Source organism: Notechis scutatus, chromosome 1 (genome assembly GCF_049901735.1).
Source record: "Notechis scutatus isolate UNSWTSFEM ecotype Mainland chromosome 1, rNotScu1.2, whole genome shotgun sequence".
Taxonomy (NCBI): Eukaryota; Metazoa; Chordata; class Lepidosauria; order Squamata; family Elapidae; genus Notechis; species Notechis scutatus.
In genome coordinates this window covers 280,141,934-280,169,911 of record NC_142009.1, presented here as the reverse complement: position 1 = coordinate 280,169,911, position 27,978 = coordinate 280,141,934, and the positions used below count along the sequence as shown (strand labels likewise).

Here is a 27,978-nt window from a genome sequence, read left to right as displayed (position 1 = left end):
GAAAAGCTGTGACCACGGAGCTCCCCCACAACGCACGCGTTCAACCACTGCTGTTCCTTTGGCGTCGCGCCTGAGCAAGCAAGCAGCACTAGGGCCTGAAGAGCGCACCCATCGTGCTCACCGGATCCAAGCGGTGAGTGCAACGTTCGACGGTTGTGACGGCTCCAAGGGATGCCCGGGCGGCTCAGAGAGAGAGGGGCTGAGGGGGATGGCGGGCTAAAGTTTTTATATTGTGGGGCTTCTGCAATAGAAAGAGGGCGCCGTGGGCTGGCTATTCTTTACTCTTTTATTGTTAGTATCGTTCTCCTCAATTTTATGACGAGATATTTTGAGATATTTTTTAAGAGAAATAATACAGTTCCGAGAGGAGTTAAATAGAAAGCAGAGGAGAGCGGGTCACACCGACCTTTCTTAGCCGATTCCTAACTGGTGAAATTATCTGTATATTGGGAAATATAGCAAGAGAAGAAATGCATCTGGAAACCAGTTAAGTTAGAAGGAATAAAATCCTGTCTGTTACATGCTAAAATGAGTATTAGTGAATATTTCCCCAACTGCGCTCTCTTTTTGTCCCCCGCCCCTCTTTTATAATAATAATAATGGTGCATATGCCGGGCTTCATAGGACATGGCTTTTTCCCAACATGCATCGTGAAGAAGCTGAATTGAAGGTTTGACTGCGAACGTTTATGAGCACAAGGCTGACATCAGCTTCGTTTGTTGGATTTTCTCTGATTAATCATTGCTGCCATTTAGAGGAATCTCGTTTGAGGGAACCAAACGGAGCCTTCGACCTCCAGGAACCAAAGCCAAATGTAGACAGAAAGGCAAAGAGAGGATAATATTTAATTGATGCGGTGAATGGGATAGGCTGCCAGTCTCTTGACGTATTTGAGAAGCTGTTTCCTAGTACACAGCACAGCTTGGAACAGAGAAAGAACACCATAATATTACATATCATATCATTCATATATATATATGTGTGTGTGTATATATATATCTGTGTGTGTGTGTGTGTGTTTTGTGTGTGTGTATATATGTATATATATGTATGTATATATATATATGTGTGTGTGTATGTATGTGTATATATGTATATATGTATATATGTATACATATATGTATATATGTGCATATATATATGTATGTATATGTATATGGTATTTGTATATGTATATATATGTATGTATATGTATATGGTATTCAGCTTTGTTCGGGTATTTTCCCACATCATTATAGTTGTGCTTTTAAAGTTGTAGCAACATTTCGGCAGAATCTCATCTGCCATCATCAGGCTTCTGTATTGTGTTCATCTGGAAATACATAGAAATACAGAAGTGTTGCAATATACAACTGTTATAATAAATGGATGCTAAAAGTTGCAGTGGTCAACCTTGTGGAATGCTGACTGGGAGGGGCGCTGGCTGGAGAAACGAAAGTTATGGGAGAAGGAGAAACGAAAGTTATGTGGGAGAAGAAAGTAACTGGGCAGGGCTAAGAGCAGAGGTGATAAGACCCCAGCAATGGTATAGTTTTTGTATTAGCATAATTATGTAGTTTACCTTATAAGGAAAAATTCCCTGTTCCTGCTATGACGCTTGCAAGCAACCTAATAAAAGGAGGTACCTGCCTTTTGTTCAGGGCCTTTTCATCCCGAGTAAACATTGTGTCCGTGTGTTTATTCATTTACCATGAGAGGCCCAGGGCTCTGAACTCAGACCCTGCCCGTTGCCAGGGTGTGGGCAGCAAAAACCACAACTGGTAACCCCGACGTGATTCGTGATTCGAGCCAGCTGCAGCCCAGGGATGCCGTTTCGTGTTACGGATCCCTCCCCAGGAATCTTCTGCAAAGAGGACATCCTCCTTAGCAAAGCTGCATCTGGCTGCATCCACAGCACGACTTCCAGGAAGGAGTGTGCTGCCCTGATTCCCATATTACGCACCGGAGACCGGCAAAGCGCATCGTAAGTATGGGCACCCCAATCTCAAGCTTCTGTCCAAGCATGTGGACGAGCTTCAATCTTAATCAGGAAGGCGAATCACTTGCAGAAAGCTAACGGACATACTATCTATCCTCTCTCTCAAAAAAATTACCTCCTTTCTCCTTTATCTTCAAAAACATTGCCCCGCTTATCCAGAAGGTGGCACTCTTAAACCATCTATTTGGGAAAAATAGGAAAATACATTCACGAGCCTCCACGAGCCCCCTGGAAATCCTCTACGCCTGGAGAGCTCTCGTGACTGCTATCAATATTCTTTACCCCCTCTAAATCAATCTCTGACCCAATTCCCTCTGAATCAATCTCTGACCCAATTCCTCTGAATCAATCTCTGACCAGACTTCGGGTCAGCTTTCCCCATCTCCTAAAAATCCCCTGCCTTCTTTGGCAGAAACTTCCACACCTCCTGCTCTGTACCCTGCTGTTCCTTCCTCCCCCCTCCCCCTCCCCCTACAACCCCCATCACATTCCTGATGTTAACCCTATCAAATCCACTGATTCTCCTGCCTCCTTGCCTGTTCGTAATACCTTTCAGGAGGCACTGATTAAAGGAAAAATAGATCCGGAGGACCTCTCTTGTTTTCCTATGGTCCTCCAAGCCCGGCAGGTGGTGGAAATCCTGCCCTCAGTATGTCCCTATGGAATGGGATCTCATGAAAGAACTCAAATCTGCCACTGCCAAATATGGCCTTAAGTCACCCTATGTTAGAACCTTGTTAGAAAACATTTCTAATAATCATAATATTCTTTTTCTGAATGGCAAATGATGGCTTCTATGCTCCTAACATCTCTGTTACAATTCACAATCTGTAACAAAGTCTTTTCGGTCTCTGGCGTAGGTGTCCTCCGAACGGCTGAGTGGCCGGACGATTGGCCTCTGGAAACTGCCCCAGCCGTTCGGGGACTGCCTACCTCCAACCCTTGGTTCTTCCATTACATACTAACCTGTGGGACTGTGATCTTATGCCTCAACTTAACACAAAACTCATTATTGATTAATGGAATCTTTTGCTAAAACTCTACCATGTGTTAACACTATGTAAATAATGTCTTGCTACCCTATTGTTCTGCTTTTCCACAATTTCTGGTGTACTTGAGAAGACAGGAGTGGGAAGCTAAGATTGTTTGTTGCATGTAGATTTGATGATAAAGGTGGAAGAAGGAAGTAGAGAGATGGTTTGTGGATGTGTTGTTTGGAGGAAGGAAATGGAAGAAGGAAGTAGAGAGATGGTTTGTGGATGTGTTGTTTGGAGGAAGGAAAGAGGCTTTGAAGGGGCCTCTGGAGTTAGCTGAAGGGATTGATGTGACAATCTGGACTGAAGCTACAGGGGAAATAGAGCTGGTAATGGCATCAATTCCCTTGCTAGAAATAGAAGAGAATAGGATTGGAAATCTGAGGAAAAAGAGAAAGATGAGTTGGAAGAGGAAATATGTGTGTGCAAATTGAGAAGGATGTGTGTGTCTGTGAATGCAATGAGGGGAATTCTGGATGTTTGAAAAGTAAACTCTAAGAAAGCAGCAAGGAAAAAGAAATGGGAGGGCGACCCCTAGTGGGTTGGCCTTTCCAGAGAACATAGATTGATTTCACCAAAATACTAGAGAAAGGGAGGGGCCATACCAGCCCATCGCTTTTCTGAGTAAAACTCTCTGTCTTTACCTTCTCAACCCACTATGGTTCACTTCAGCTCGCTCTGCTTTGTATCAAGGGACGTCACCGAGCCAAGGCTTTGCTCGGTTATGATCTTCAAGCTATACACATTCCTTTCAAACTCTCTCAATGGGACCCCCTTTTCAGACGTCAGATGTATTGCAGGACGCTCTGGAGAATTGGATTGGTCCCATCTCTTGCCATCTCCCTTCTGATCCCGTCTACAGCTAATTAAAACGGTACCTATTACCTTTTCCTCTCCAGTAGTTACTTTTCCACTAATTCAAGCCATCACAGTTTTTACTGATGGCTCTAAAACCTCATGGTGCTTGTGTCTGGTATGATCAAGCTAACTGGCACAAGCAACTGACAAAGCCCCAATCATCGGCACAGCAAGCTGAATTAGCTGCTTTTAACTTAGCCTTGGAGACATTTCCTGAGCAACCAATTAACATCATAACGGATAGTCTATATGTCTCCCAATTGGTCTTGCACATTTTTGAGGCATATCTGTCTCCTTCTATACAACCATCATTAATGACACTGTTGCTTCGGCTGCAAATGCTCATTCAATCTAGGACCCATCCTCTATTTGTAGCCCATATACGTAGTCATCAACAACTCCCAGGTTTCCTTTCAGAAGGGAACCAGGTAGCTGATACTGCTTGTAAAGTACTTTCCATCAGTATTAAGATGCCTCAACCTTCCCCTCTAACAGCAGGGGAAAGTCATAGTTATTTTCATCAAAACAAAAAGGCTCTGATTAAACAATTTGGTATTTCTTTGGAAGAAGCAACTGCAATTATACAACAATGCCCCACTTGCAGTTTGCAAGCAAAAGCCCTTCCTCAAGGGACTAATCCCAGGGGCGTAGAGGCTTGTGAGACATGGCAAATGGATGTCACTCAATTCTCACCTTTTGCCCCTTGGAAATACCCTCACGTGTCTATTGACACCTATTCAGGGTTCATCATGGCAACCCCCGAAAGGGAGAAGCCTCCAAACATGTCATCAATCATTACATTCGCACCTTTGCATCGTTGGGACGCCCAAATGAAATAAAAACAGATAATGACCCTGCATACACTAGCACAGCTAATAGTCAAGGACAAGCCCTGATAGAGAGAGCCAACTTAACGCTAAAAACAGCGTTAGAACGACATTTGATCAAAGGGAAAGAACCCTTAGCCTCCCGGCGATGCAAGACACTTTTAATCTCTGTCTTTATACTCTCAACTTCCTCAATCTCTCCAGCACCCTGCTATGACGGCAGCGGAGCGACATTTTTCCTCCCCTTCCCCTGATTCTCCCAAACCATAGGTATACTACCGCCAACTGCCAGACCCTACTTGGAAGGGCCCTGCTGGTCTCTTCACCTGGGGTCGAGGCTACGCAGCAGTCCAACTTCCTGACAGAACTCTCTGGGTTCCTGCAAGGTGTGTCCGCCCATATCACCGTCCACAACCAGCGGAGCCATCATCCGGAAAAGATGACAGCACTCTTCTTCTTCCTGCTTGGCTGTTCGCTTGCTGGACTGATGGAACATCCACCAGCTTTAACGCCCATAGGCCATACAACATCACATGGGTCATCAAGGACGCATATGGACAGGTATTGAATTCAACACACTACTATGCCCAAATTGACACTTGTTTCCCACACTTACAATTTGACTTTGCTGAAATGATCCTGGGCAGAACAGCATATGCAAAAAAGGACAGGGGACTCCAACAAGCCCAGAAGTAGTGAAAAATTCCGCCTTTATGTCTGCCCAGGTCACGACACTTCTCCAAACCATCAACACACTTGTGGTGGCCTATCGGACTACTTTTGCAAATCCTGGAGCTGTGTGTCCACTGGTCACATCTGGTGGAGCCCTCCCTACAAAAATGACTTAATCACCCTTTCTCGTTCAAGGAAGCAAATGCCTTGCGCTGGGGAAGGGGGACCACCAGGTGCCCGTTGCAACATGGTCACTGTGAGATTCACTGCGAAAGGAAAGCATCTACATTATGGGACACTGGAGTAAGGTGGGGAGGAAGAGTGTATGACACCGCGGGGTATGATTCTGGCAACATTTTTACATACAACGACAAGTACACATACCCTCCTCTGGTCCTGTGGGACCAAGTGCCAAGGAAATTAAATCTTCCTTTCTACAACCTTTGTCAACAACAGTTAATCCTCGCTGCCACTTCTTCAATCTTCTTACAGTGTCCTGAATGCTTCCAACACTTTCTTATCTAAGCATTGTTGGTTATGTTTGTCTCCCACTCCACCATTCTATGAAGCAGTAGGATCCTCACAGGCCATAAGAAATGACACCTCGGACTCTCAATGCAGATGGCATGATAGTACCACCATCACTATCACTTCCATAATAGGCCAAGGCTGCTGTTTGGGCCACATACCTAAGAATTACTCGCAATTTTGTTTAAATGTCACCACGGAAAGTACTCATGTGATATGTACATACCTGCTCACCGACTCAACCTTAACATAGGGGCTTGGACCCAGGTATTTACCACCACAGGAGGCAATATAAACAAACGCCTCCAGGGTCAATACTTCATTCCTGGAGATGCTTCAATGTGGGCATGTTCCACGGGACTGACAGCCTGTGCCAGCGGGATACCTTAATCAAGCAGAATTCCTTTTGTATTCAAGTACAATTGATTCCAAAAATGAATGTATATGACTCAGAAAATTTTGTTTCTCTGCTAGAACCTAGACAATATAACCTTAGAGCAAAAAGAGAAGTAGTAACTGCTTTGACACTAGCTGTTCTGCTGGGGTTGGGGGCTTCTGGGGCGGCCACAGGTATAGCTGGCCTTGTTACCTCTGATCAGCATTTTCGCCACTTAAGCGCCACCATAGATGCAGACTTACGCCGCATTGAACAATCTATAGTTGCTTTGCAGAACTCCCTCACCTCCTTATCTGAAGTTGTCTTACAGAATAGAAGAGGTTTAGATTTGTTGTTCCTCAAGCAGGGTGGGTTATGTGCAGCACTGAAAGAAGAATGTTGTTTTTATGCAGATAGTTCAGGAGTGGTTTTAGATTCTATGAAAGAGTTAGATAAGAGACTAAAAGAAAGGCAAAGAGAACGAGAGGCTCAACAAACATGGTATCAGGGTCTGTTCAACTTCTCCCCATGGTTAACCACCTTAGTATCTGCCATTGCTGGTCCTCTTATTCTCCTACTTGTGCTCTGTACCATTGGCCCTTGTGTTTTGGGCAAAGTTTTGGCCTTCTTAAAACGCAGATTAAGCCAGTTGGATTCCAACCTATCACGGACTCAGAAACAGGTAAATACTCTCATATCTCATACACAAGAAAAACGAGCTCTGTTAACATTCTCCTCGGATTCAGACGAAGATGAAATCATCAAAAGTGCTGGTAAGGACAAAACATGCATCCTAATGCACTTGCAAGCCTCAGACTCGGAGGAGGAGGAGGTAAGCAAGAATCACCATTAGGACAGTGTTAATATATCACCTTCCAAATAAAATAAAAACAGAGGAGATGTTGCAATATACAACTGTTATAATAAATGGATGCTAAAAGTTGCAGTGGTCAACCTTGTGGAATGCTGACTGGGAGGGGCGCTGGCTGGAGAAACGAAAGTTATGGGAGAAGGAGAAACGAAAGTTATGTGGGAGAAGAAAGTAACTGGGCAGGGCTAAGAGCAGAGGTGATAAGACCCCAGCAATGGTATAGTTTTGTATTAGCATAATTATGTAGTTTACCTTATAAGGAAAAATTCCCTGTTCCTGCTATGACGCTTGCAAGCAACCTAATAAAAGGAGGTACCTGCCTTTTGTTCAGGGCCTTTTCATCCCGAGTAAACATTGTGTCCGTGTGTTTATTCATTTACCATGAGAGGCCCAGGGCTCTGAACTCAGACCCTGCCCGTTGCCAGGGTGTGGGCAGCAAAAACCACACAGAAGCCTGATGATGGCAGATGAGATTCTGCCTAAACATTGCTACATATTTAAAAGCACAACTTTAATGACGTGGGAAAATACCCGAACAAAGCTGAATACCATACATGTAAGTACCCGTGAAAATTTAAGAATATATATATATATATATATATATATATATATATATATGTATGTATGTATGTATGTATGTATGTATATAACACCAATCAAGCAGAACACAGCAAACTCCAAGACCAACCAATCAAGACTCCCAACCAATCAGGATGAAGAAAAAACCATTCTGGCACAGCAGTAGGCTAGCCCCAAATTTAAAACTGAAACAATTGTAAAAGTCTGACTCACAGACGAACACAATACAGAAGCCTGATGATGGCAGATGAGATTCTGCCGAAACGTTGCTACAACTTTAAAAGCACAACTATAATGACGTCGGAAAATACCCGAACAAAGCTGAATACTATACATATATATAATAACATATATTACATATCATAACATAACATATATAATATTACATATCATAACATAGCACCATAATATACATAATATTACATATTACATAATATTACATATCGATTTTACAGAAGACAATGTTGAAAAAGCACTACGCAATCTAAAACCACCTCTATCTATTGAACTGGATGGAATATGTGCAAACTTCTTTAAAAAGCTATCCACTGCCATAGCCGAACCTCTAAGCATAATCTTTGAAAAATCTTTCAGGACCAGCTCCTTGCCAAAACCATGGTTACAAGCCACGGTCATCCCCATCTTCAAAAAGGGAGACCCTAGCCTAGTTGAAAATTACAGACCAATCTCTTTATGCTGCGTCACCTGAAAAGTCATGGAATCAATTATTAACCAATCCATCATCCTCCACTTAGAAACAAACAACCTACTCTCTAATAAACAATTTGGTTTCAGGTAAAAATTATCATGTAATCTGCAACTCTTACACTGCAAAAACATATGGACTACACAACTCGATCAGGGCAAAGCAATAGACACAATCTACATAGACTTCTGTAAAGCCTTTGATTCAGTGGTACACGACAAACTACTAAAACTAAAATCCTATGGTATCTCTGGACACCTGCATAACTGGATAGAAGCATTCCTGTCAGACAACAAATGGTCAAAATTGGGAGCGTCCTATCAAATTCTGTACCTGTCAACAGTGGTGTCCCCCAAGGCAGTGTTCTAGGACCAACTCTTTTCATACTCTACATAAATGACCTCTGTGATCATATGAAGAGCATCTGCATTCCCTTCGCTGATGATGTAAAGCTATTCAACACCACAGACAATACTGCTACCCTTCAAAAAGACCTCGACTATGTATCAGAATGGTCAAGCAAATGGCAACTTCAAATCTCAACAAACAAATGCTCTGTCCTACATATTGGCAAAAAAAAAAAATCAGAAAATAAAATACAGGCTGAATAGTCAAGACCTTGATGATCCAAACTCTGTCAAGGATCTTGGAGTACTCATCTGTAATGATCTAAGTGCTAGAACCCACTGTAACTACATAGCCAAAAAGGCGTTAAAAGTTGTTAACCTAATCTTACATAGCTTTTTCTCTGGTAATATTACACTAATAACTAGAGCATACAAAACATTTGCTAGACCAATACTTGAATACAGTTCATCAGTCTGGAACCCACATTACGTATCTGCTATTAACACAGTTGAGAAAGTCCAGAAATATTTCACAAGAAGAGTTCTCCACTCCTCTACTCGCTGCAGAATACCTTATGCCACCCGACTCGAAATTCTAGACCTAGATAACCTAGAACTACGCCGCCTTCGGTCCGATCGAAGTATAGTATATAAAATCATTGCAATGTCCTACCTGTCAATGAATACTTCAGCTTCAACCATAACAACACAAGAGCAAACAATAGATACAAACTCAAGGTTAATCGCACCAAACTTGACTGCAGGAAATATGACTTCAGCAACAGAGTGGTCAATGTCTGGAATACTCTACCTGACTCTGTGGTTTCTTCCCCAAACCCCAAAAACTTTAACCTTAGACTGTCTACTATTGACCTCACCCCTTTCCTAAGAGGTCTGTAGAGGGCGTGCATAAGCGTCCCTGTCCTATTGTTTCTTTTATTTTTTATTTTTCTTATATGTATCCATGTATTCATAACTATGTTTTTAGTAGCCCAAAGTCTAAGGTCCCAGCCTCTTCTTTGCATTTGCTAAAGTCTCCCAGAACCACAAAGTTGACAACTAAATAAAGAAAACCAGGACAGAATTCAGTGAATATACTGCAGGCTTCCTCGTAAAAGCCTCTAAGAAACTGAATGTCAGTTTTCAAATTGATTTTTACCAGGCCCTTATTTACTTTCCTGTCCATGAGGAAATGGATAACAATGAACTTCACTTTTGATATTTGTGGTAAGGTTGATTTAAAATCCCTTTGTGTATTCTTCTATAACAGCCTTTCCCAAATGCCTGCTCCACTGGACCCAAGCATAATTCAGATGTTGGGGAAAAGGAGGAATGTGGCATTTCATTTCATCATTCATTGAGTTACTTGTTGTCTTGGCATAGGTTACAAAATATAGATGGGTATCGCCATGACTTCAACTTTGCTCTGCAGCCTGTCCCTTCTGCTGGCCTGCAGGCTGGCTTTGACTTTCAGTCACAGTGCTAGGAGCCCAGACAGAGTTTCTGAAGCTGACATCCAAAGACTTCTGCATGGTGTGATGGAACAGTTGGGCATTGCAAGACCCAGAGTGGAATATCCAGCTCATCAAGCAATGAATCTCATAGGTCCACAAAATATTGAAGGTAAACATTTATTTCTCTGAATTATTAATGAAATTATTATTTTAAAGATAATATTGACATTCTATCCTGATTTTCCTCAAACGTATGAATTTGTTGGACTACTGCTTCCAGAATCCCCAGCCAGCAACAGGAACATCTTTGTAGCTTTTATAGTACCCCATATTTTATACACCAGGAAATTACACAAAACCCTTTCCTTGAGCTGATGGTTTCCAAATTCATTGAACAAAAGTATCCATTAATCCAAGAAAGCAAAGCCAACAAATCTGGTGGCTGGGAATTATAAAATAACACTGCAATATCTATAGCACTAAAAAGCTGTATATATATACACTGCTCAAAAAAATAAAGGGAACACAAAAATGAGACATCCTAGATCTGAATGAATGAAATATTCTTATTAAATACTTCATTCATTACATAGTTGAATGTGCTGACAACAAAATCACACAAAAATTATCAATGGAAATCAAATTTAGCAACCCATGGAGGTCTGGATTTGGAGTTACACTCAAAATTAAAGTGGAAAAAAAACACTACATGCTGATCCAACTTTGATGTAATGTCCTTAGAACAAGTCAAAATGAGGCTCAGTAGTGTGTGTGGCCTCCATGTGCCTATATGACCTCCCAACAATGCCTGGGCATGCTCCTGATGAGGTGGCGTAATGGTCTCCTGAGGGATCTCTTCCCACACCTGGACTAAAGCATCTCCCAACTCCTGGACAATCTGTGGTGCAACGTGGCATTGATGGATGGAGTGAGACATGATGTCCCAGATGTGCTCAATTGGATTAAGGTCTGGGGAACGGGCGGGCCAGTCCATAGCATCAATGCCTTCGTCTTGCAGGAACTTGTGACACACTCCAGCCACATGAGGTATAGCATTGTCTTGCATTAAGAGGAACCCAAGGCCAACCGCACCAGCATATGGTCTCACAAGGGGTCTGAGGATCTCATCTCAGTACCTAATGGCAGTCAGGCTACCTCTGGCGAGCACATGGAGGGCTGTGTGGCCCCCTAAAGAAATGCCACCCCACACCATTACTGACCCACTGCCAAACCGGTCATGCTGGAGGATGTTGCAGGCAGCAGAACGTTCTCCATGGCATCTCCAGACCCTGTCACGTCTGTCATATGTGCTCAGTGTGAACTTGCTTTCATCTGTGAAGAGCACAGGGCGCCAGTGGCAAATTTGCCAATCTTGGTGTTCTCTGGCAAATGCCAAACGTCCTGTACTGTGTTGGGCTGTAAGCACAACCCCCACCTATGGACATCGGGCCCTCATGGAGTCTGTTTCTGACCGTTTGAGCAGCCACATGCACATTTGTGGCCCGCTGGAGGTCATTTTGCAGGGCTCTGGCAGTGCTTCTCCGGTCCCTCCTTGCACAAAGGCGGAGGTAGCGGTCCTGATGCCGGGTTGTTGCCCTCCTACGGCCTCCTCCACATCTCCTGATGTACTGGCCTGTCTCCTGGTAGCGCCACCATGCTCTGGACACTACACTGACAGACACAGCAAACCTTTTTGCCACAGCTCACATTGATGTGCCATCCTGGATAAGCTGTACTACCTGAGCCACTTGTGTGGGTTGTAGACTCCGTCTCATGCTACCACTAGAGTGAAAGCACCACCAGCATTAAAAAGTGACCAAACCATCAGCCAGAAAGCATAGGAACTGAGAAGTGGTCTGTGGTCACCACCTGCAGAACCACTCCTTTATTGGGGATGTCTTGCTAACTGCCTATGCTTTCCACCTGTTGTCTATTCCATTTGCACAACAGCATGTGAAATTGATTGTCAGTGTTGCTACCTAAGTGGACAGTTTAATTTCACAGAAGTGTGATTGACTTGGAATTACGTTGTGTTGTTTAAGTGTTCCCTTTATGTTTTTGAGCAGTGTATATATTGCTCAGGCAATCTAATAAATGTTTAGTATTCAAAATGTAATGCAAGTTTATATAATATTCTCGTACCAATTGTGAGCAAGACACTTCCCAAGCAGAACATTGTGATATAGAGAAGATGCTGCTCCTCCTCATAAATATATATATATATATGCATGTATGTATATGTATATGTATATGTGTACGTACACACACACACACACATGTATATCTGGCACAGTAATCAGGGACTCTGATTTTTACCATGAGTTAAAATATATAGAACTGAGTGAGTGTTTGAAGTAGCCAAGGTCAAAATCAGACTCCCTGATTATATCCCAGATTAATTTTTTTAGTGAACTTTGAGTTTCTAAAATCCACTTAAATGTATTCAGGCATGTGGAATAGAAGTTTCTAAAAATATATTCCAACAGACTTTCTGGATAAATGCTGTGTTGTTCTTTGTTTCAACATTAGGTGGCTGTTGAATACTGGATGTACAAACTAGGAACCTGCTTAAAATTGTATTTTATACATTTTAATCAGAAGATGGCGCACTGCCTCTTAAGAATTGGATGGAAGCCAAATGGTTTTATAAGGGTGTAATAGAATAAGTCTAAGTTGTTTGTAGTACAAATCATTCTATGTTAACAGCAATTTATCTGCTACTAACGCAGTTTCTTTGGAAGATTTTCTTTCATTCCTTTACAAGAAAAAATAAGTAAGCATATTAGAGATGTCAGTGGCCCTACTTTATACTGATATTGCTGTGTAAAGTCACTCAAGGTCATTTAGAGATAATTAGTGATATAAGTTGAAATGGAGGATTGTTAAAATTAAATGTAAATGTTGAAATGAATTTCTATACAAGCTTACCTAGAAATAATCTGTAATAATCCTCAGTGAGATTTGTTCCCTATAAGGCTGTATTACATTGTAATATTTAATAAGAATGTCCCAAATATGCTTTTTTCAAAAGGGAACTGGACTTTCTTTGTTTTTCATGTCTTCAAGGAAAAACAAAGAAAGTCCAGTTGCCTTTTGAAAAAGCAGCTTTGGGACAACCATGACCTGAATGACTGAAAGTCTTCATAGAAATTTAATAAAAAATGTTTTCCATTCAAGATAATGGAGATAAAATCATTATCAAGCATTTTCCTGCAAAATCCTTATTTATGTTGATTGCATAATACCAGTGGGAAACCTGAGCCTATTTTGTTCTGAATATGGAAGCATATCCTCATATCTAGAAAATTCAGAGACAACTTATGTATTAAGATTGTAAAGATCATTCTATATATTACAATTATAATTCTGATAATATATTGGTTTGATGATGATTACCTGAGAATTCTACAACCTCTCCTGGGAAGGAAACCAATGAGATTCATTGATTCTTCATGTCAATATTATTTCTATTTTATTTTGTATAATTTCAGCATTTAAAAAGAGCATTTGGAAAAAATGCTATTCTAAACTGAAATATTCATGAAAGGAGTGTCCAAATTTTCTACTTCAGCAGTATAAAAAAATAGAGAGGAAATTTCAGCAGTTCATCCCATATCTGATGCATTTAAAATAAAAATCAAATATTCAGATATATTGTCACAAAGAACCTACAGTTGGGAATTGCTGATCAAGCATTTGAATGAGTATTAAATAATGAGATCTGATAAATTTTACCTGAAGGCTGCTAAAATTAAACTCTGAAAATATAAAAAACACATTCTAATTTCTAGCCCCAAGCAACATGGATTTATTTTTCATGGCCTTTCCTTTTTTTTATTCTGTAACCTTCCACGATTTACATCATTTACAGAGCGTGCCAGTCTGAAACGTTTGCTAGCAAGAACAAAATTTCCAAAACAAATTGCTTAAGAAATAAGAATAGATATTTGATATATAGCCTCTGAGTTCCTTTTATCATATAAGGCAGTGTTCTCAACCTTTGCAATCCTGTGACTCCCTCACTCTATGATTAAATGCAATTATAGTACTTCATCACATTTATAGTTGGGGAAGGAAGAACTGTACTGTTTATTTTTCAATAATTCAATTTTAATCTCTGCATCAGACATTTTCAATCATTGAAATACCAAAGCTGTCCCTAGTGGGCTTGCCAGTGGACTTCCTTGCAGGTTTTGGAAGTGACACCCTGCTGGCTTTGCTTTCTGTTTTGTCTTGCATAATGCTGAGCCTAAAAAATGGGCAATCCTGGGTGGTCATAACCCACATTTTCCGAATCCTTAAAATGTATAACAAACTAGCAGACTGTCATGCATATCAATGCATCACTAGCTTCACACATCTTTGGAGAATCATTTCCATCAATTGTATATATTTTAGAGAAACCTTGGGGAAAATAAATTTTCCATGACCGAGACAGAAAAAGGGATGAAGTACATGGTGATTCCATTTACCAAGTTGACATAGATAAGCGGGGACAGAAGGGGTGTAAGAGAGAGATTGTGACAACTTTAAGACTAACCATTTCCATCAAGTTTAGCAATTGCTGCTGTATACAGTTTGGCAGCATGTGCTAGTCGATAAGACTAGAGAATCTGTGGGTGACTAAGGCTGAAATAAAGATTCTTTTCAGAATCAACTTTTGGTGCATTAGATTGCTACTAGGCTATTCTTTCTTAACCACTATTTCCTAATTTATTGAGTGGGCAATTGTTCACATATTGTGATAGCAAGTGTCCCTTTCTACCTGCATTATTTTGATTCTGGATTTGCAAGGTTCCAGGAGGCATAATATCAAAAATGCAGTGCAAGAAGGAACAGGGTGTTTGAATTACTGTCTGTAAGAAAGCAGTCAGAGCCTGCTTCTGCCATTCTTCTTCCTCACAAGATAAACAGTTCATGATGTTTTGTGAAGAACATGATTTGCACAATCTGTGGAGGTTTTTTTTTACTGTCTTCTGGGAAGAAGAGAGACACTGAGGTGATGACTTCTGGGATCTTGAACTGAAAGGGGCTATAATTGGTAGAAAAAAAGTGTTATTCAGGGAATTCTTGGCAAACATTTAAAACTTTTAAGTAAGGGAAGTTGAAAAGTAATGTTAAAAAGTATTACTTCACAGAAAGAATAGTGGGAGCTTGGAAACAACTTCCAGAGGAGGTAGTAAGTCAATCATCAATGACTGAGTTTAAAATGCTTGGGATAAATATACATCTATCATCCATATTTTTTTAAAAAAATACATAAAAATAAAATAAGATAAAAATAATAAAATATGAAATAAATAAAAGTAAAAAGTAAACAAAAACAAACAAAAACAAACAAAAACTGAAAAGGCAGACTGGGCCACTGGGTCTTTTTCTGCCATCAGTTTTCTATGTTTTTATATTAACAATAAATAATCAACTTTATGTTCCTTTGAAAAGCCTGTTTGTGCTTGTCAAGATAAAAGTTGTGGGAGCAAAAACTCTTATTTGTTACTGCCATGACTAATATAACACGGGGAAACATTTTTTTAAAATATTTTTTTCTTCCATTTTGGAATTTACTTAAAGACAGGTCTACATTACAGACTAATACTTGCTTTTATGTATACTGTATAGTCATGTGAAAATATAAGCACAACCACTGAAATTTGACTTTTTCATCATATTTCAGTGAAGATATTTGATCTTCATTTCAACAATATTGATATTTAACTATACTACACTGCCACATATAGATCTCATAGATTCCCAGTTAATAGCCTGATGCCTTAATCACAACACCAAACTGGGTCTTTCCACCAAACTTGTGCTTGGCAAATTGATATACAAGGAGGGTGCATTTTTAGTGACTCAATAAACCTTGTCTATAAGTACCTGTTCATTGGTTAATCACAAGTTGAATCCTTAAAATAAGAGAAAAATGTAGCCTAACTAACCCAAATGCCTGACTCAGTATCTGGGAATTTTTTAAAACCAATGACAATTTTAGACATACATACTTATTTACACACACACACACACACACACACACACACACACACACTATTCCATTATTTCTTTCTGGGATAAGCAATTATATGCGGAGTGCAAAAAAAGAATATATAATAGTAAAAGCAGGAGCTGAGGAAACCATAGCTAGATTACATTGAGACCATTCATTTTTTAAAATCTATCCTAGTAAACTATCCCTGTTCTTATCACTTTCATCCACCACTTTATATCATGCCTTTGTTCTTTAGACTATTATACATTCTCCCATTTTAACAATTATGTTGTTACTTTCTGTCTTTATTGAGCATGGTTTAATTTTAATTTCAAGTGCCTACTGTAAGTGTAGCAACCAAGTGGACATAATACCTGTCTATGAATACTTCAGCTTCAACCATAACAACACAAGAGCACACAATAGATACAAACTCAAGGTTAACCGCACCAAACTTGATTGCAGGAAATACAATTTCAGCAATAGAATGGTCAATGTCTGGAATACTCTATCTGACTCTGGTTTCTTCCCCAAACCCCAAATATTTTAACCTTAGACTGTCTACTATTGACCTCAGCCCTTTCCTAAGAGGTCTGTAGGGGGCGTGCATAAGCACACCAATGTGCCTACCGTCCCTGACCTATTGCTTCTTTTATTTTTCTTATATGTACCCATTTCATGTATTCAAAACTATGTATATACTTATACCTATTATCTTGTAAGTGATTGACAAATCAAATAAATTAGTAATTAATTAATTAATACATTGTCATAAGAGAAATGAGTATGGAATGATGTTAAGAAGAAGCAGACAGAAGTTTTGTGACCTGCTTAAGTGATCTCCATTGAAGTAAAGAAATGAACATAAGTTTTGATTTAGATGTTTAATCAAACTCATGAAAAAGATTGTAATTTTTTGTGTGTTTGTGTGCAATTCTGTGTTTATTAGGTGGTGCCCATGAAGGTTTGCAGCATTTGGGTCCTTATGGAAATATTCCAAACATTGTTGCTGAGTTGACAGGTGATAATATACCAAAGGATTTCAGTGAAGATCAAGGATATCCAGATCCTCCAAACCCTTGCCCAATTGGAAAAACAGGTAAGTTGTATGAACTCTCTACAGTAGGGGTGTTAAACTTGCGTCGTCACGGCAGCATCAGGTGACATATTGGGACTTTTTTCCCCTTGACTAAACTGGGCATGGGCGTAGCCAGCATGTGACGCATCCAGCCCATGGGCCATGAGTTTGACAGCCCTGTACTAAAGGATTTCCTCCTTTATACTGAGGAACCAGATTGAAATTATACTATAAAATAATCCAGTTTTTTCCATCAGAAAAATTGCATACAGTTACACAGATTAAAGAATCCAAATTAGTATTCTGTTTCTAACATGCATTTGTTGAAATATTAGTTTTTATAGGAAAGGAAGGATCAATGGAAATGGGGACAAACGAAGGCTAAGAAATTATATTTACAGATTGTATTTATTTAATCAATACATTTAAGTATTAAATCAAAGTCTAGTTCTAGTTTATCTGTGGGGTTGATTTTCTGGTCTGGTCCACTTAATCAGGCTGATGAGGCATGGTAATAAAATCACCTTTCAGTCTTGAGCATGTATTTATCTAATAAGCAAATTCTGATTTTCTGAACTAAAGTCAATCATTTGAATCATTCCTTAAGACTTAAATAACTCCTATATGATTATACGATAATTACACCCAATATACACATAAATATTCTGGGTAGTGGTTGGGAATCTCTAAATTCTCAATATAGGCTGCAATCAACCACACATAAAAATATTAAAGATTTATGTAGCCTAGAAATATAAGTACAAATATAAATATATATTACTGGATTAATATCCACGCATCTGTTTATTGTACTTTTTAATTCTCTTATGATCCTACAGAAACAAAATAATTTTACTTTGTATCTGCTCCAAAGAACTGTGGAAATTATTTAACCATCCCAAGAGTCCTGTTTTGAAGAAGTGTATTTTTTTCATACTTCTTTTTTTTTTTTTAAACAAATTTTATTCAGTTTTTCACATAAAAACAAAAATCTCTTTTTAGTGGACAACATATTTCCAGGTCATCACTTTTACATACAAATATGACAGCAGTTATACATTCATATATGCATACTTAATTCTATTATTACCTTTTCCATTCCAAATTTTCAGTAAGGAGAGAAACAAACAAATTAATTCTAGCCTCTTTCATTAATCTCAATCAAAACATATTTTTGTTTCATTTCAATTATTTCAAATATAGTCCTTTAATATTTATTTTAAAAATAAAGATAAACAATATATGTTTACCTAATAATAATAATAATAATAATAATAATAATAATAATAATAATAATAATAATAATAATAATGGTTACCAATGTCTCTCCTTCCTTTTAATAGTCTATGTTAACTTATTAATTTAAGTGGTTCTTCAGTCTGTCATATTCCCTTTCCATCACACATACTTTTTATAAATTCTAGATTAATACAAGTTTTAACACTAAAGAAAAAAAAACAAGTATAGGTTTCCCCCCTTTTACTGCTTTAAGTGTGACACCTCAGTGGTTAAAATATACCTTTATTCCCTCATCTTGATTCCCAATAAACCATTATTTTTAAGAAGTTACAATAATAATCATTACATCTTTTCATTTGGATTCCGCAACATATTTCCCCCCCTTAATTTTTAATAAGAGTTATCAGTATCTTTCCCTCCTTTAATAATCTATATTACCCTATTTTCTAAATATTTTTAATTGCAGATATATTCTTGTTACCCCTTGTCACCCTGCAGAACCCCCTTTTTAATTCATTAACCATTATCTCTGAAAAAACTATTTCTTTTCAACATTTTACTATTTCTGTATTTCTTTATTTCATGCACCTGTTTCTTACTGCTTCTCCTCCCCCTCTTTTCCACAGATCTTTTCTCATTCCAGTTTATATCCCTCTCTTTCTTGATATCTTCCTTTCCCCTTTTCTGCTGGATCTTTCTGCCTTTCCCGACTTCAGAGGTATTCCCTTTTTTGATTGCCTTCTTAAATCTCAATTTTTTAGCCTTCCTTCTTTTCCCACTTCTTTGTAGTGTTCTTTGTGTTAATTGTCTATTTAAGATGTCTTCTCCTTGAGTCGACTCCTCCTCCTCTGAAGCTCTTTCTTCTTGTTCTTCAATCGCCATTTCCATTTTTTCTAACACAGAGCAAAGTGATTCGTCTCTTTCCTGTAGTAATTCTCTCATATTTTTAAGTTCCATTTTTAATTCCCGAAGAGATATCATTACACACTCTTATATTTTATGATTGTTGAAGTCCACAAAAAACACTTTTACTTTCCTTCTTTCTTCTTTCAGTTTTCTAAAGTTCTCAATTATTCCAGCCCAGGGTCTATACCAAAAACATCAGTCAATCCCACAGTCAGTCTTTTCTTGTTTTTTGCTTCATTCTGGTTCAGCTTTCACTTTCTAAGATTCTTACTTTGTTTCAATATTTCTTTAACGTTATATCAACACGAGTTCATTCAGAAACAGGATGCTTTCCCTTTTGTTTGAGCTCAAGTTTTTGTCAGAAGGTGACACTCTCCATTATACAAATTCTTCACCTTTTCCCCCTATTATTTTATTTAGGGTTTTCAAACCTCAATATTCCAGCACAATCCAGTCTCCAATTTGTAAATTTTATTATTATTTTTCGACAGTCTTAAGTCCAGCTTTGTTTTATGCCTGTTTATTGCCAAATAAACAGTCCAATTTAGTCCAATTTAGTTAAATCTTTAGTTCTGGCTTCTTCCTTTCCCAGTTCAAAGCCCCGCTTAGCTGTCAAAAATATTTTCTTATTTTTTTTTCCTGTCCCTTTGTAATTTCGCTGCTCACTTTTCTTTTCTTAAAAATTCAATGTTACCTTGATCCCGGGGTACTTTTGTTTAGTTGTCACCCAATGGTCCCAGTTCAGATGCTATCCACCTCTTTCGTCCCTCCTGCACAGATCTTAGTCCAGCTGAGTCCTCCTCTTCTGGGTGGCCATTTTAGACCACCGCTGCAGTCGTCTTCGGGGGGAAAAAGACCAAGCCCAGGAGGGGAGATGCGGCTCCCCTCAACCTGGCTTGCGGCTTCCCCTTGCTCCACCGCCCCTCCAAGGCAGCTTCAGCCCCAATCACGATGATCGGGGCTCTCCAACAAAAGAGCACGGACCATAGCCGCGGAGAGTCATGATCTATGGTCCATCAGCGAGGAGGGCTCAACCCCCACCAATACTTCTTAAATAAAAGTAATTGCATATGTTCCTGGTGTGTTAAAAAAAATTAAACTTGCCAAACTGCTCAGGTTTTTCCAAAATGTTTTGTAGTTGATGATGGATGTCTTGAAAACACACCCGACACAGCAGAGTTCAGCAAAGACTACCAACTTCATCAGCATCTTTTTGATCCAGAACATGACTACCCGAACTTAAGCAAATTGGTATGTATATCAGGTTTATTGCAGTCAAATGCTCCATTATGTAACTATTAATAAAAATATTTCTGTGTACTTTAATAAACGTTCTCTGAAGGACCTTATTTATAAAAAAATACCCTAAATTTTAATTTATATACAGTATAAGGATGTGTATATAAAGAAATAGCATTGCAAGGATTATCTATCTGTGTTATGGTCAAATGCAGAGGTTGGGACTATTTCTTCCACTTAAAGTCCAAGATAATGATGCAGCAAATACAGCTGATTCCACTTTATGTTTACACCGCCAGATTCTTACACGATTCTTAAGCATTTTAGGCAGTCAACAAAATTCCGTCCCGTCCCGTCCCCCCTTTTTTTGTATTGTGCTTTGATTAATTTTGCAATTTTGGTAAATGTACCAGATGTTTAACTCAAACAATTCATTTTTGCCAACTCAAATAATCTTTTCTTGTACTACTACTACTTTGAGAACTATAAAGCACTTGCTTGTGACCACAAATATATTGCTGGGATTTAAAGCATTTCCCACCAGAGTCCCTTGAATATCACTTGGATGCTGTAATTGCTGGGCATATACTTTATCGCAGAAATCAGTGGGCTGAATTTCCTTAATCTTGATTGGAAGATTGTATTGCTTAGTACTTATGACATTTGTATACTATCCAGTAATCTAAAGAATTTAGGTAATATCTAATAAAGAAATTTAAAAAATTTAAAAAACAAAATAAAATACAACATGCATAAAATTTGTACTCAACAGCAGCATAAACATAATAATAAAATGAAACTAAGTAATCTCAGAATTGAAGGGCATTTACTAGTACATTTAGTCTGAGGATTTCTATAATGTACATGTGCTGTTAAAATTACTTTTATAAATGAAAACTCTTTGCATTAAAACTGCTTCAAGTACAGCAACAGGCAAACCCTTTTCATAATATAGTCACTCATACAAAATTTTTATTCTTTTGAAAGATCCCATTTAGTGAGAGCAATTGAAAAAATATTTGAAGATTTTAAACTTTAAAGGACTGTGTATGTATTAAGTGTGAATCTTTTAAGCTATAGAAGACTCTAAAAATGGAAACAGCACTTTCAATTAGTCTTTTAAATGCAGTTGGTAAGGTGTTTGACTGTCCTATCTTAGTTCATGATGTTGCAGCCATGTTTAGAATAATTTGAACTGGTTTTTTTTTTTAAACAACCATATTGCAATAATCTCAATGAAGTCCAACACAGGTAAGTTCAAAGGTGACATACCAGCCAAAGTTAATATAAGGTATTTTAAGGCATTGGAGTCATTTAAACTTCTAATAACAGTGGGTGAATAAACTCCTGCAACTTGGCCTTCTGGTAGTGAAATAGGTAGAATCTATTTATAAACTACCAGCCTTATCTCTATCTTACATGGACAAAGACCCTGATTCATTCTTATCTATTTTGTTCAGGGTGGATTTGATTTAAATCAAGTTGATTTGAATGATGATTTAAATCACTAGTACAAAGGCCTGATTTAAATCAACTCAATTTAAGTCGTAATTTTTTAAACAGCAACTGTCATCTCTGTCCCACAGTGGCTTCTCTGACCCGCTGTTGACTTACCAACAATCCCAATATTGCAGAATATACAGCCTCAAGCTACATAACTAAACTCCATTTCATGCTAAATAAACTTAATTATTCGTGTATCTTAAATAGAAAAGTATCTTTAGATAGATTTTACTTGAAAAGCATTTTATTAAAATAAATTTGATAAAAATAAAAAAATCTGATTTAAATTTTTAAAAAATCTCATTTTTTTTATTTTTACAAATTTCAATTTTTATCCACCCTGATTTTGTTATTGCATCCAAACTGGTTTTCCATTAGATATAGACAGACCAGATTTTGGATGATTTTACAAAGCATGTTAATTCTAGATAGGATCACCCAAGTCCTTTTGAAAGCAAATCATAGTATTTTGTTTTTATAATACACAAAAAAACAGAAAATTAAGGTTGTTTAAATATCAGTGTGTAAGTATCCTGTTCCAGAATTTTAAATTAAGAGTTAATAGAGTTAGTTATAGAATATTCTGTCTAATGCAAAAAGTAATTTTGGAGCAGTAACTCTATTTTTTAACATAAAAACATTGATGCTGATATCATGGGATGTATTCAACAGTATTATTTGTATGTGAAAGGTTGTAAATGAATGATAAATTTACATGTGAAATTTTAAAGAAATTTGACATTGAAATTGTTTCTTTAAAGTTATCATCATCAACAAATTACCAACTTACTTTGAAAGCGGCTTGAATTCAGATGGTATTGTTTTCTTTCTGCCTGTTTATGCTTGTTATTCTACTTCATAGATCTAAATTAGTCTAGAAGTATGTCTGAATATAAATTAAATGTGCAAAACACAAATGGTCTTAATGCTTCAATATTGGCTCTGTTGATGCTCTTTAATACTATTTTATGTCCAAAGTAGATGTAATAACACTAATGTGCATGCAGTAAGTAGTAATTCAAAATCTATGAGTGTTGAATGTATACATTTGAAGTCACCCTATGGACATCTGTTCATTCTTTGCAAACCTGCTCCTTGTTTTGTGTATATTGTAGGGTTGAAGTTGTGATGTGCTTGGCTCTTTCTAAAACCAAGTCCTGTGATGTAAAAAATGCTATTAGTTCCTCTTTGGTGGAGATGGGATCAAAAGATGGTAAACATTTCACCAGAAATCAGAATGCTTTCCTTGCAGAACTTATGGACATGCCATATTTTCAGATTTACCTTTACGGCAGGAATGAGATCTTAGTTCAGATTACATTATCTTATCTGAACTCTGTTGCTACCTGCTCTTATATTTGCATCAGTTACAGTCTTAACATATAACCAAACAAAACCAAATATTTCTTTAACCAAAACAATTGAGCAAAGTGGGGTTTTTTAAGCTCTTAATCTGTTTTTAAGTTAATTGCAGTGTACCTTTAAAAATGTCCAAAAACTCATCTTTGTAAAGGAGATTTAGCTAAAACAGTATGTTAAGGGAAATTATAAATAAAACACCGCTTTTAAGAGGAAATAAAATACATGTCTCCTATTGTGTTTTGCATGTTAAATTGATTTTCCCCCAAGTGACTTTGCACAAATTATTGCAGCCAAGAATGTCTCTTTGGCCAGCTTCATCCCCATTTCCTTGTCTCTTTGGCACAGTAGAGATGAAATAGTTGAGGTCAAACAAAAGCTACATCTTGTGAACTTGGACTTAAATTAGTATGAGAAGCACCAGCAGATTATGTTAGGCAGAAATCTAGCTTGTTACAGTATTTGTTTCTCAGAAATACTTCATTCAGGAATTCCTGTTTTGTAACTCTCTTTATTACAGTTCACTTTGTCGTATTATGCTTTTAAAAAACACAGTTATTCCTCCTAAACTTTTTTGCTTTAACTTTTTCTTTTTGGGGTCCACATTATAATTCCAATGGAAATCAAATCTGTGGAGCATGTGTCTGACATTCCAGCCTGTACTTGAACTTGCAACATTTATGAAATACAGCAATGTGTGGGATTAGTTATAAAGGTTGGAGCTGAAAGTCATAGCCATCTTCTCTTAATATTGTGAAGCTCTTTTTCCCCCCCAAATCAAATTTAGCTTCATTGCATTAAAATAACTTTAGAACAGTTTATTTCTGAAAAAGGTAGATCAGGCTTTTTTTTAAAAAGAAGAAAGTATTTATAACAGTAACATCAATTAAAAATAGAAGGTGGCAAGGGAAGCAATTAGAATAGTAATAAGAAACATATTTAAATCACAACTTAACGGAAACACCCATATGACTACAATAGAGGTTCTCTTTTCTTTCCTCCTTTCTATCCTTCCAAGTAGTCCACCGGGCAGCATGAGAAGGGAGAATCTATTTCAGCTGTGATAGTCTTTCTGCTTATGGAGAGATATAATTAGATACAATCCAAATGTATGCTTTATAAAACAGGCAGTTATGTCTCTGTCATGCCCCTGGTGGAGACTGACTCTGAGGGAAAGGAGGAACAGCCGACGGAGTAGAAGTGTGGCTCCGGAGGTTGTGGAGGAGGCTGGGGAAGGGCAGAGGCTGGCTGGGCAGTCAGAGGAGGACCCAGGCCCATCCCCTCTCCATCCTAGGGCATGCAGGGAGGAGAGGATAAGGGAGAGACGTGGTCTAGTGGGGAGGAGAGGGCCTTGATCCTCTTTATGGGCTGCAGTTGTGACAACTGGATAAGAGGACAGACATGCGTACAGGCAAGTGCTGGAAACAAAGTGTGGAAATATCTCTAGTTTATTGTTTCTATCTGTGTTTGGCGTCCTTCCCAGTATGTGTTCTGATATCTGTGGATATCTTCAAGCCCTTGTTTTGCCTGGTTTGTGTTGCTTTTTACTCTTTATAATTTAAACGGCATTTCCTCCTTGTAACTGCTTGTGTGGGAGTTTTTTTTATCTCCAGTTAAGGATATTTGGAGCTTGGAAGCAAAGTGAAGGCATAAAAGGGGCTTCACCTGTTTTTTGTGACTGTGTTTATTTTGTATCCCACCCTGGGTCATCAAGTCTGGTCTTGCATTTTAATGGAATCCACATACTAAATAATAATCTACCCAATGCACTGTTGCTTTCTCTGACTGATAAATAGTTTCCAAGGCCTTGGATATATGATGAGACTTCTCATCAGGCAGAGTGGAACAGTGCCTCAGATGGTGAAAGATGGGTTATGAGCAATAGTGGTAGCTTTCTCACTTTTTCTTTGAGGCTCTCTAGCTAGCTTCTTCCATTGAAAAGAGAGTTCCATACAACTGGCAATCTGCTGTGGACCACAGGTGTAATACAGGGCATGCAAATAACTGTTTTGCATAATGTTAAGGTATGAAGATTTAATAGCTGACCAGCTGCTGTAGGGATGCTGATGCAATGAGGATGAGTCAGCAGGGTTATTGTCGCTTTAAGACTGAAGGTGGGTCAGCAGGGTTATTGCTGCTTTAAGAAGCTGTCTATATAAGGGAGGCCATGAGAGGCATCTCTCTCTCGTGTTCTATCTCCATTGTAGTTCTCCATGCAGAGTAATGAAGATTGCTTGCTTGCCTGTTATGTCCCTAACATGTATACGTATGTATATAGCTGTCTTGTATATAAACCATTGTTAAAAGACAAAGCCTGCGTGCTGGGTTGTGCTGCAAACACTCTGACACATAATATGTGATCTATCCTGGTTTAGATATGATGCATGATAAACTAATCTATGTTCATCAGTCTCTAGATGTGAGTTGGGGAAAAGTCCCCATCTTGCACTTGTCTCTGACAGCAAATATCTGGATGGATCTGTAGCTCAAATTCCCTTTACTGAAAAGGATCTCATTCATGCAAAGCCTGAGTTCTAGTATGCTTGATACTTTTCCATTGTTACTCCTACCTTGATACAGCTAAAATTAAAACCATCATGTAACTTAGAATCATCATATATTCCCATTTGTGTAATAGCTGATGACAATGAGGATCCCAGAAGAATACAAATATTGTATTAATAGCTGCAGTAATCCAACTGTTTTCTTGTGGTTTATTTTTTCAACAACATGGCATTCTCTACCAAAATGCTTTCCAAAATATTCATATGATAATATTTAGATGGCACAAAGTCTTGCTTGAAAAGAGGTTATAAATTTGATCCACACTTTGTATTCTTTTATTGTTTTACAGAATAAGAATTTACTCTTTGAGAAAATGAAGGGTGAACCGAAAAGAAAGAAAAGGGTAATTTTCAGAACACAACTTGTTTTCATTTACTATCTTAATGTCGAATCAGGCAAGAATGCAAATAAAATCAGATTGTTGAGATAGTTACAAATAGCATATAAAACCTGGACTTAGTCCTTATTTCCAGAAAACATCTGTAATAAGCGAGATAGTTCTTCATGCTAAAGTAGCATTTCTCAGTACACTCGTAGCCATTCCAATCTATTTTAAAAAAAATGAAAATTAAGTGCAACCCTTCTATTTTCCCAGGTTTATCTCTAGACCATATATATATAGAATTTAACTTGCTACTTATTTGGGTAGCTTTAAAATGGGTAAATTTATGGAAGACAGTTCTATCAAAGTCTACTGCTATTGAGGACACAGTTTTGTAGCATCCTTTACACATTTGGATGGCCGTGTAAGAAGCAAAATGCTGGACTAAGATTATCTTTGGCTTAGTTGATAAAATATACCCCCCTCCCAATCAGAAATGTAAACATATAGGGTTGTACATACAGTTTAGATCATCATATTGAACACTGTCCTAGAGTATAGAACAGTAAGATCATTCACTTTTATAATCCTTATTTCTACTTTCTTCTTTCTCTTACTTTTGCTTCAGTAAACTAAGACCTGGTCCATTCATTGAATAGATTGAAATCCTGCCCCATTTGGGGAGTTTTGAAGAAGAAAACATTACACTACAATTTTAAAAAGACTAAATACTCATCCATCTCATATACTTTGGAAGACTCTAGGTTGCTTATCTGGATTATTTTCCATTCCTAAGTGTTTTAAAATATTTCATCTTTCAGAATGTAAATCCATATCTTCAAGGACAAAGATTGGACAACGTTGTGGCAAAGAAATCTGTTCCACGTTTTTCAGATGAAGAAAAAGACAGAGCAGAAACTGAATGAAGATTCATGGATGGCTCGAGTACTAATTATATAAAAAGTTATTCAAATATTAGTAGCTGCATGTTTATTACCTATATAAATCTTTCTGGAAAGCAGTTTGATTTATAGTTATTTATAATATTTCTTTTTCTGCATCTACACCAAGGTGGTTCCTTTCAGATGTGTTGGGCAATGATTCCCAGAATTATTGCGATGCCAATGGGAGGTATAATCTAGTATATCTGCTTTTAGATTTGGGTGGCTGTCCCAGGTATACAACTATTCGATTCTACTTGTTATAATAACATAATCATCAACATAATCATGTCTTGCTTTGAATCTGACTTTAAGCATTAATAAATTTTAATCATTGTGACTTAAACTGGTGTTAAGAAATGAGTCTTTAAAGAGTTGGTAACATTTAAAGATTTTTCAGTTGTTGAATATTTTCACCTGATATAAAAGATTGCTGTTTGGGAACAATTATTTCACTTCTTTCTGTTTGTAAATAATAATATAATGCATAATAAATACCTAGGTACTTGCTGTTATTGAAAGCCAACATTCTCTGTTTTCATTAAATTACATGTTTCAGACAATTACCAATCAAATGGTTGGTCCAATTATAGGCAAATTATGATATTTC

At 37.8% G+C, this 27,978-nt stretch overlaps 1 protein-coding gene and 1 long non-coding RNA gene across 2 annotated transcripts in view; both read left to right on the top strand.

Annotated features, from left to right (window-relative positions):
- Nucleotides 1-27,978, top strand: part of LOC148133404 (uncharacterized) — a 240,444-nt gene that overhangs the window by 106,659 nt on the left and 105,807 nt on the right. The gene's annotated exons all lie outside the window — the stretch shown is intronic.
- Nucleotides 9-27,894, top strand: SCG5 (secretogranin V). Its single transcript, XM_026664278.2, has 6 exons — nucleotides 9-133; nucleotides 10,160-10,399; nucleotides 17,166-17,315; nucleotides 20,578-20,690; nucleotides 26,395-26,448; nucleotides 27,249-27,894. The coding sequence occupies exons 2-6, from the start codon at nucleotides 10,174-10,176 to the stop codon at nucleotides 27,351-27,353; spliced, it is 648 nt and encodes a 215-aa protein (XP_026520063.1). The 5' UTR covers nucleotides 9-133; nucleotides 10,160-10,173; the 3' UTR covers nucleotides 27,354-27,894.

Excerpts from the sequence above, each read along its gene's own strand:
- SCG5 (XM_026664278.2), top strand. The coding sequence starts at position 10,174 with ATGGGTATCGCCATGACTTCAACTTTGCTCTGCAGCCTGTCCCTTCTG. Across the intron at positions 17,316-20,577 it reads TTGCCCAATTGGAAAAACAG|TTGATGATGGATGTCTTGAA; the intron begins GTAAGTTGTATG and ends AATGTTTTGTAG. Across the intron at positions 26,449-27,248 it reads AACCGAAAAGAAAGAAAAGG|AATGTAAATCCATATCTTCA; the intron begins GTAATTTTCAGA and ends TTCATCTTTCAG.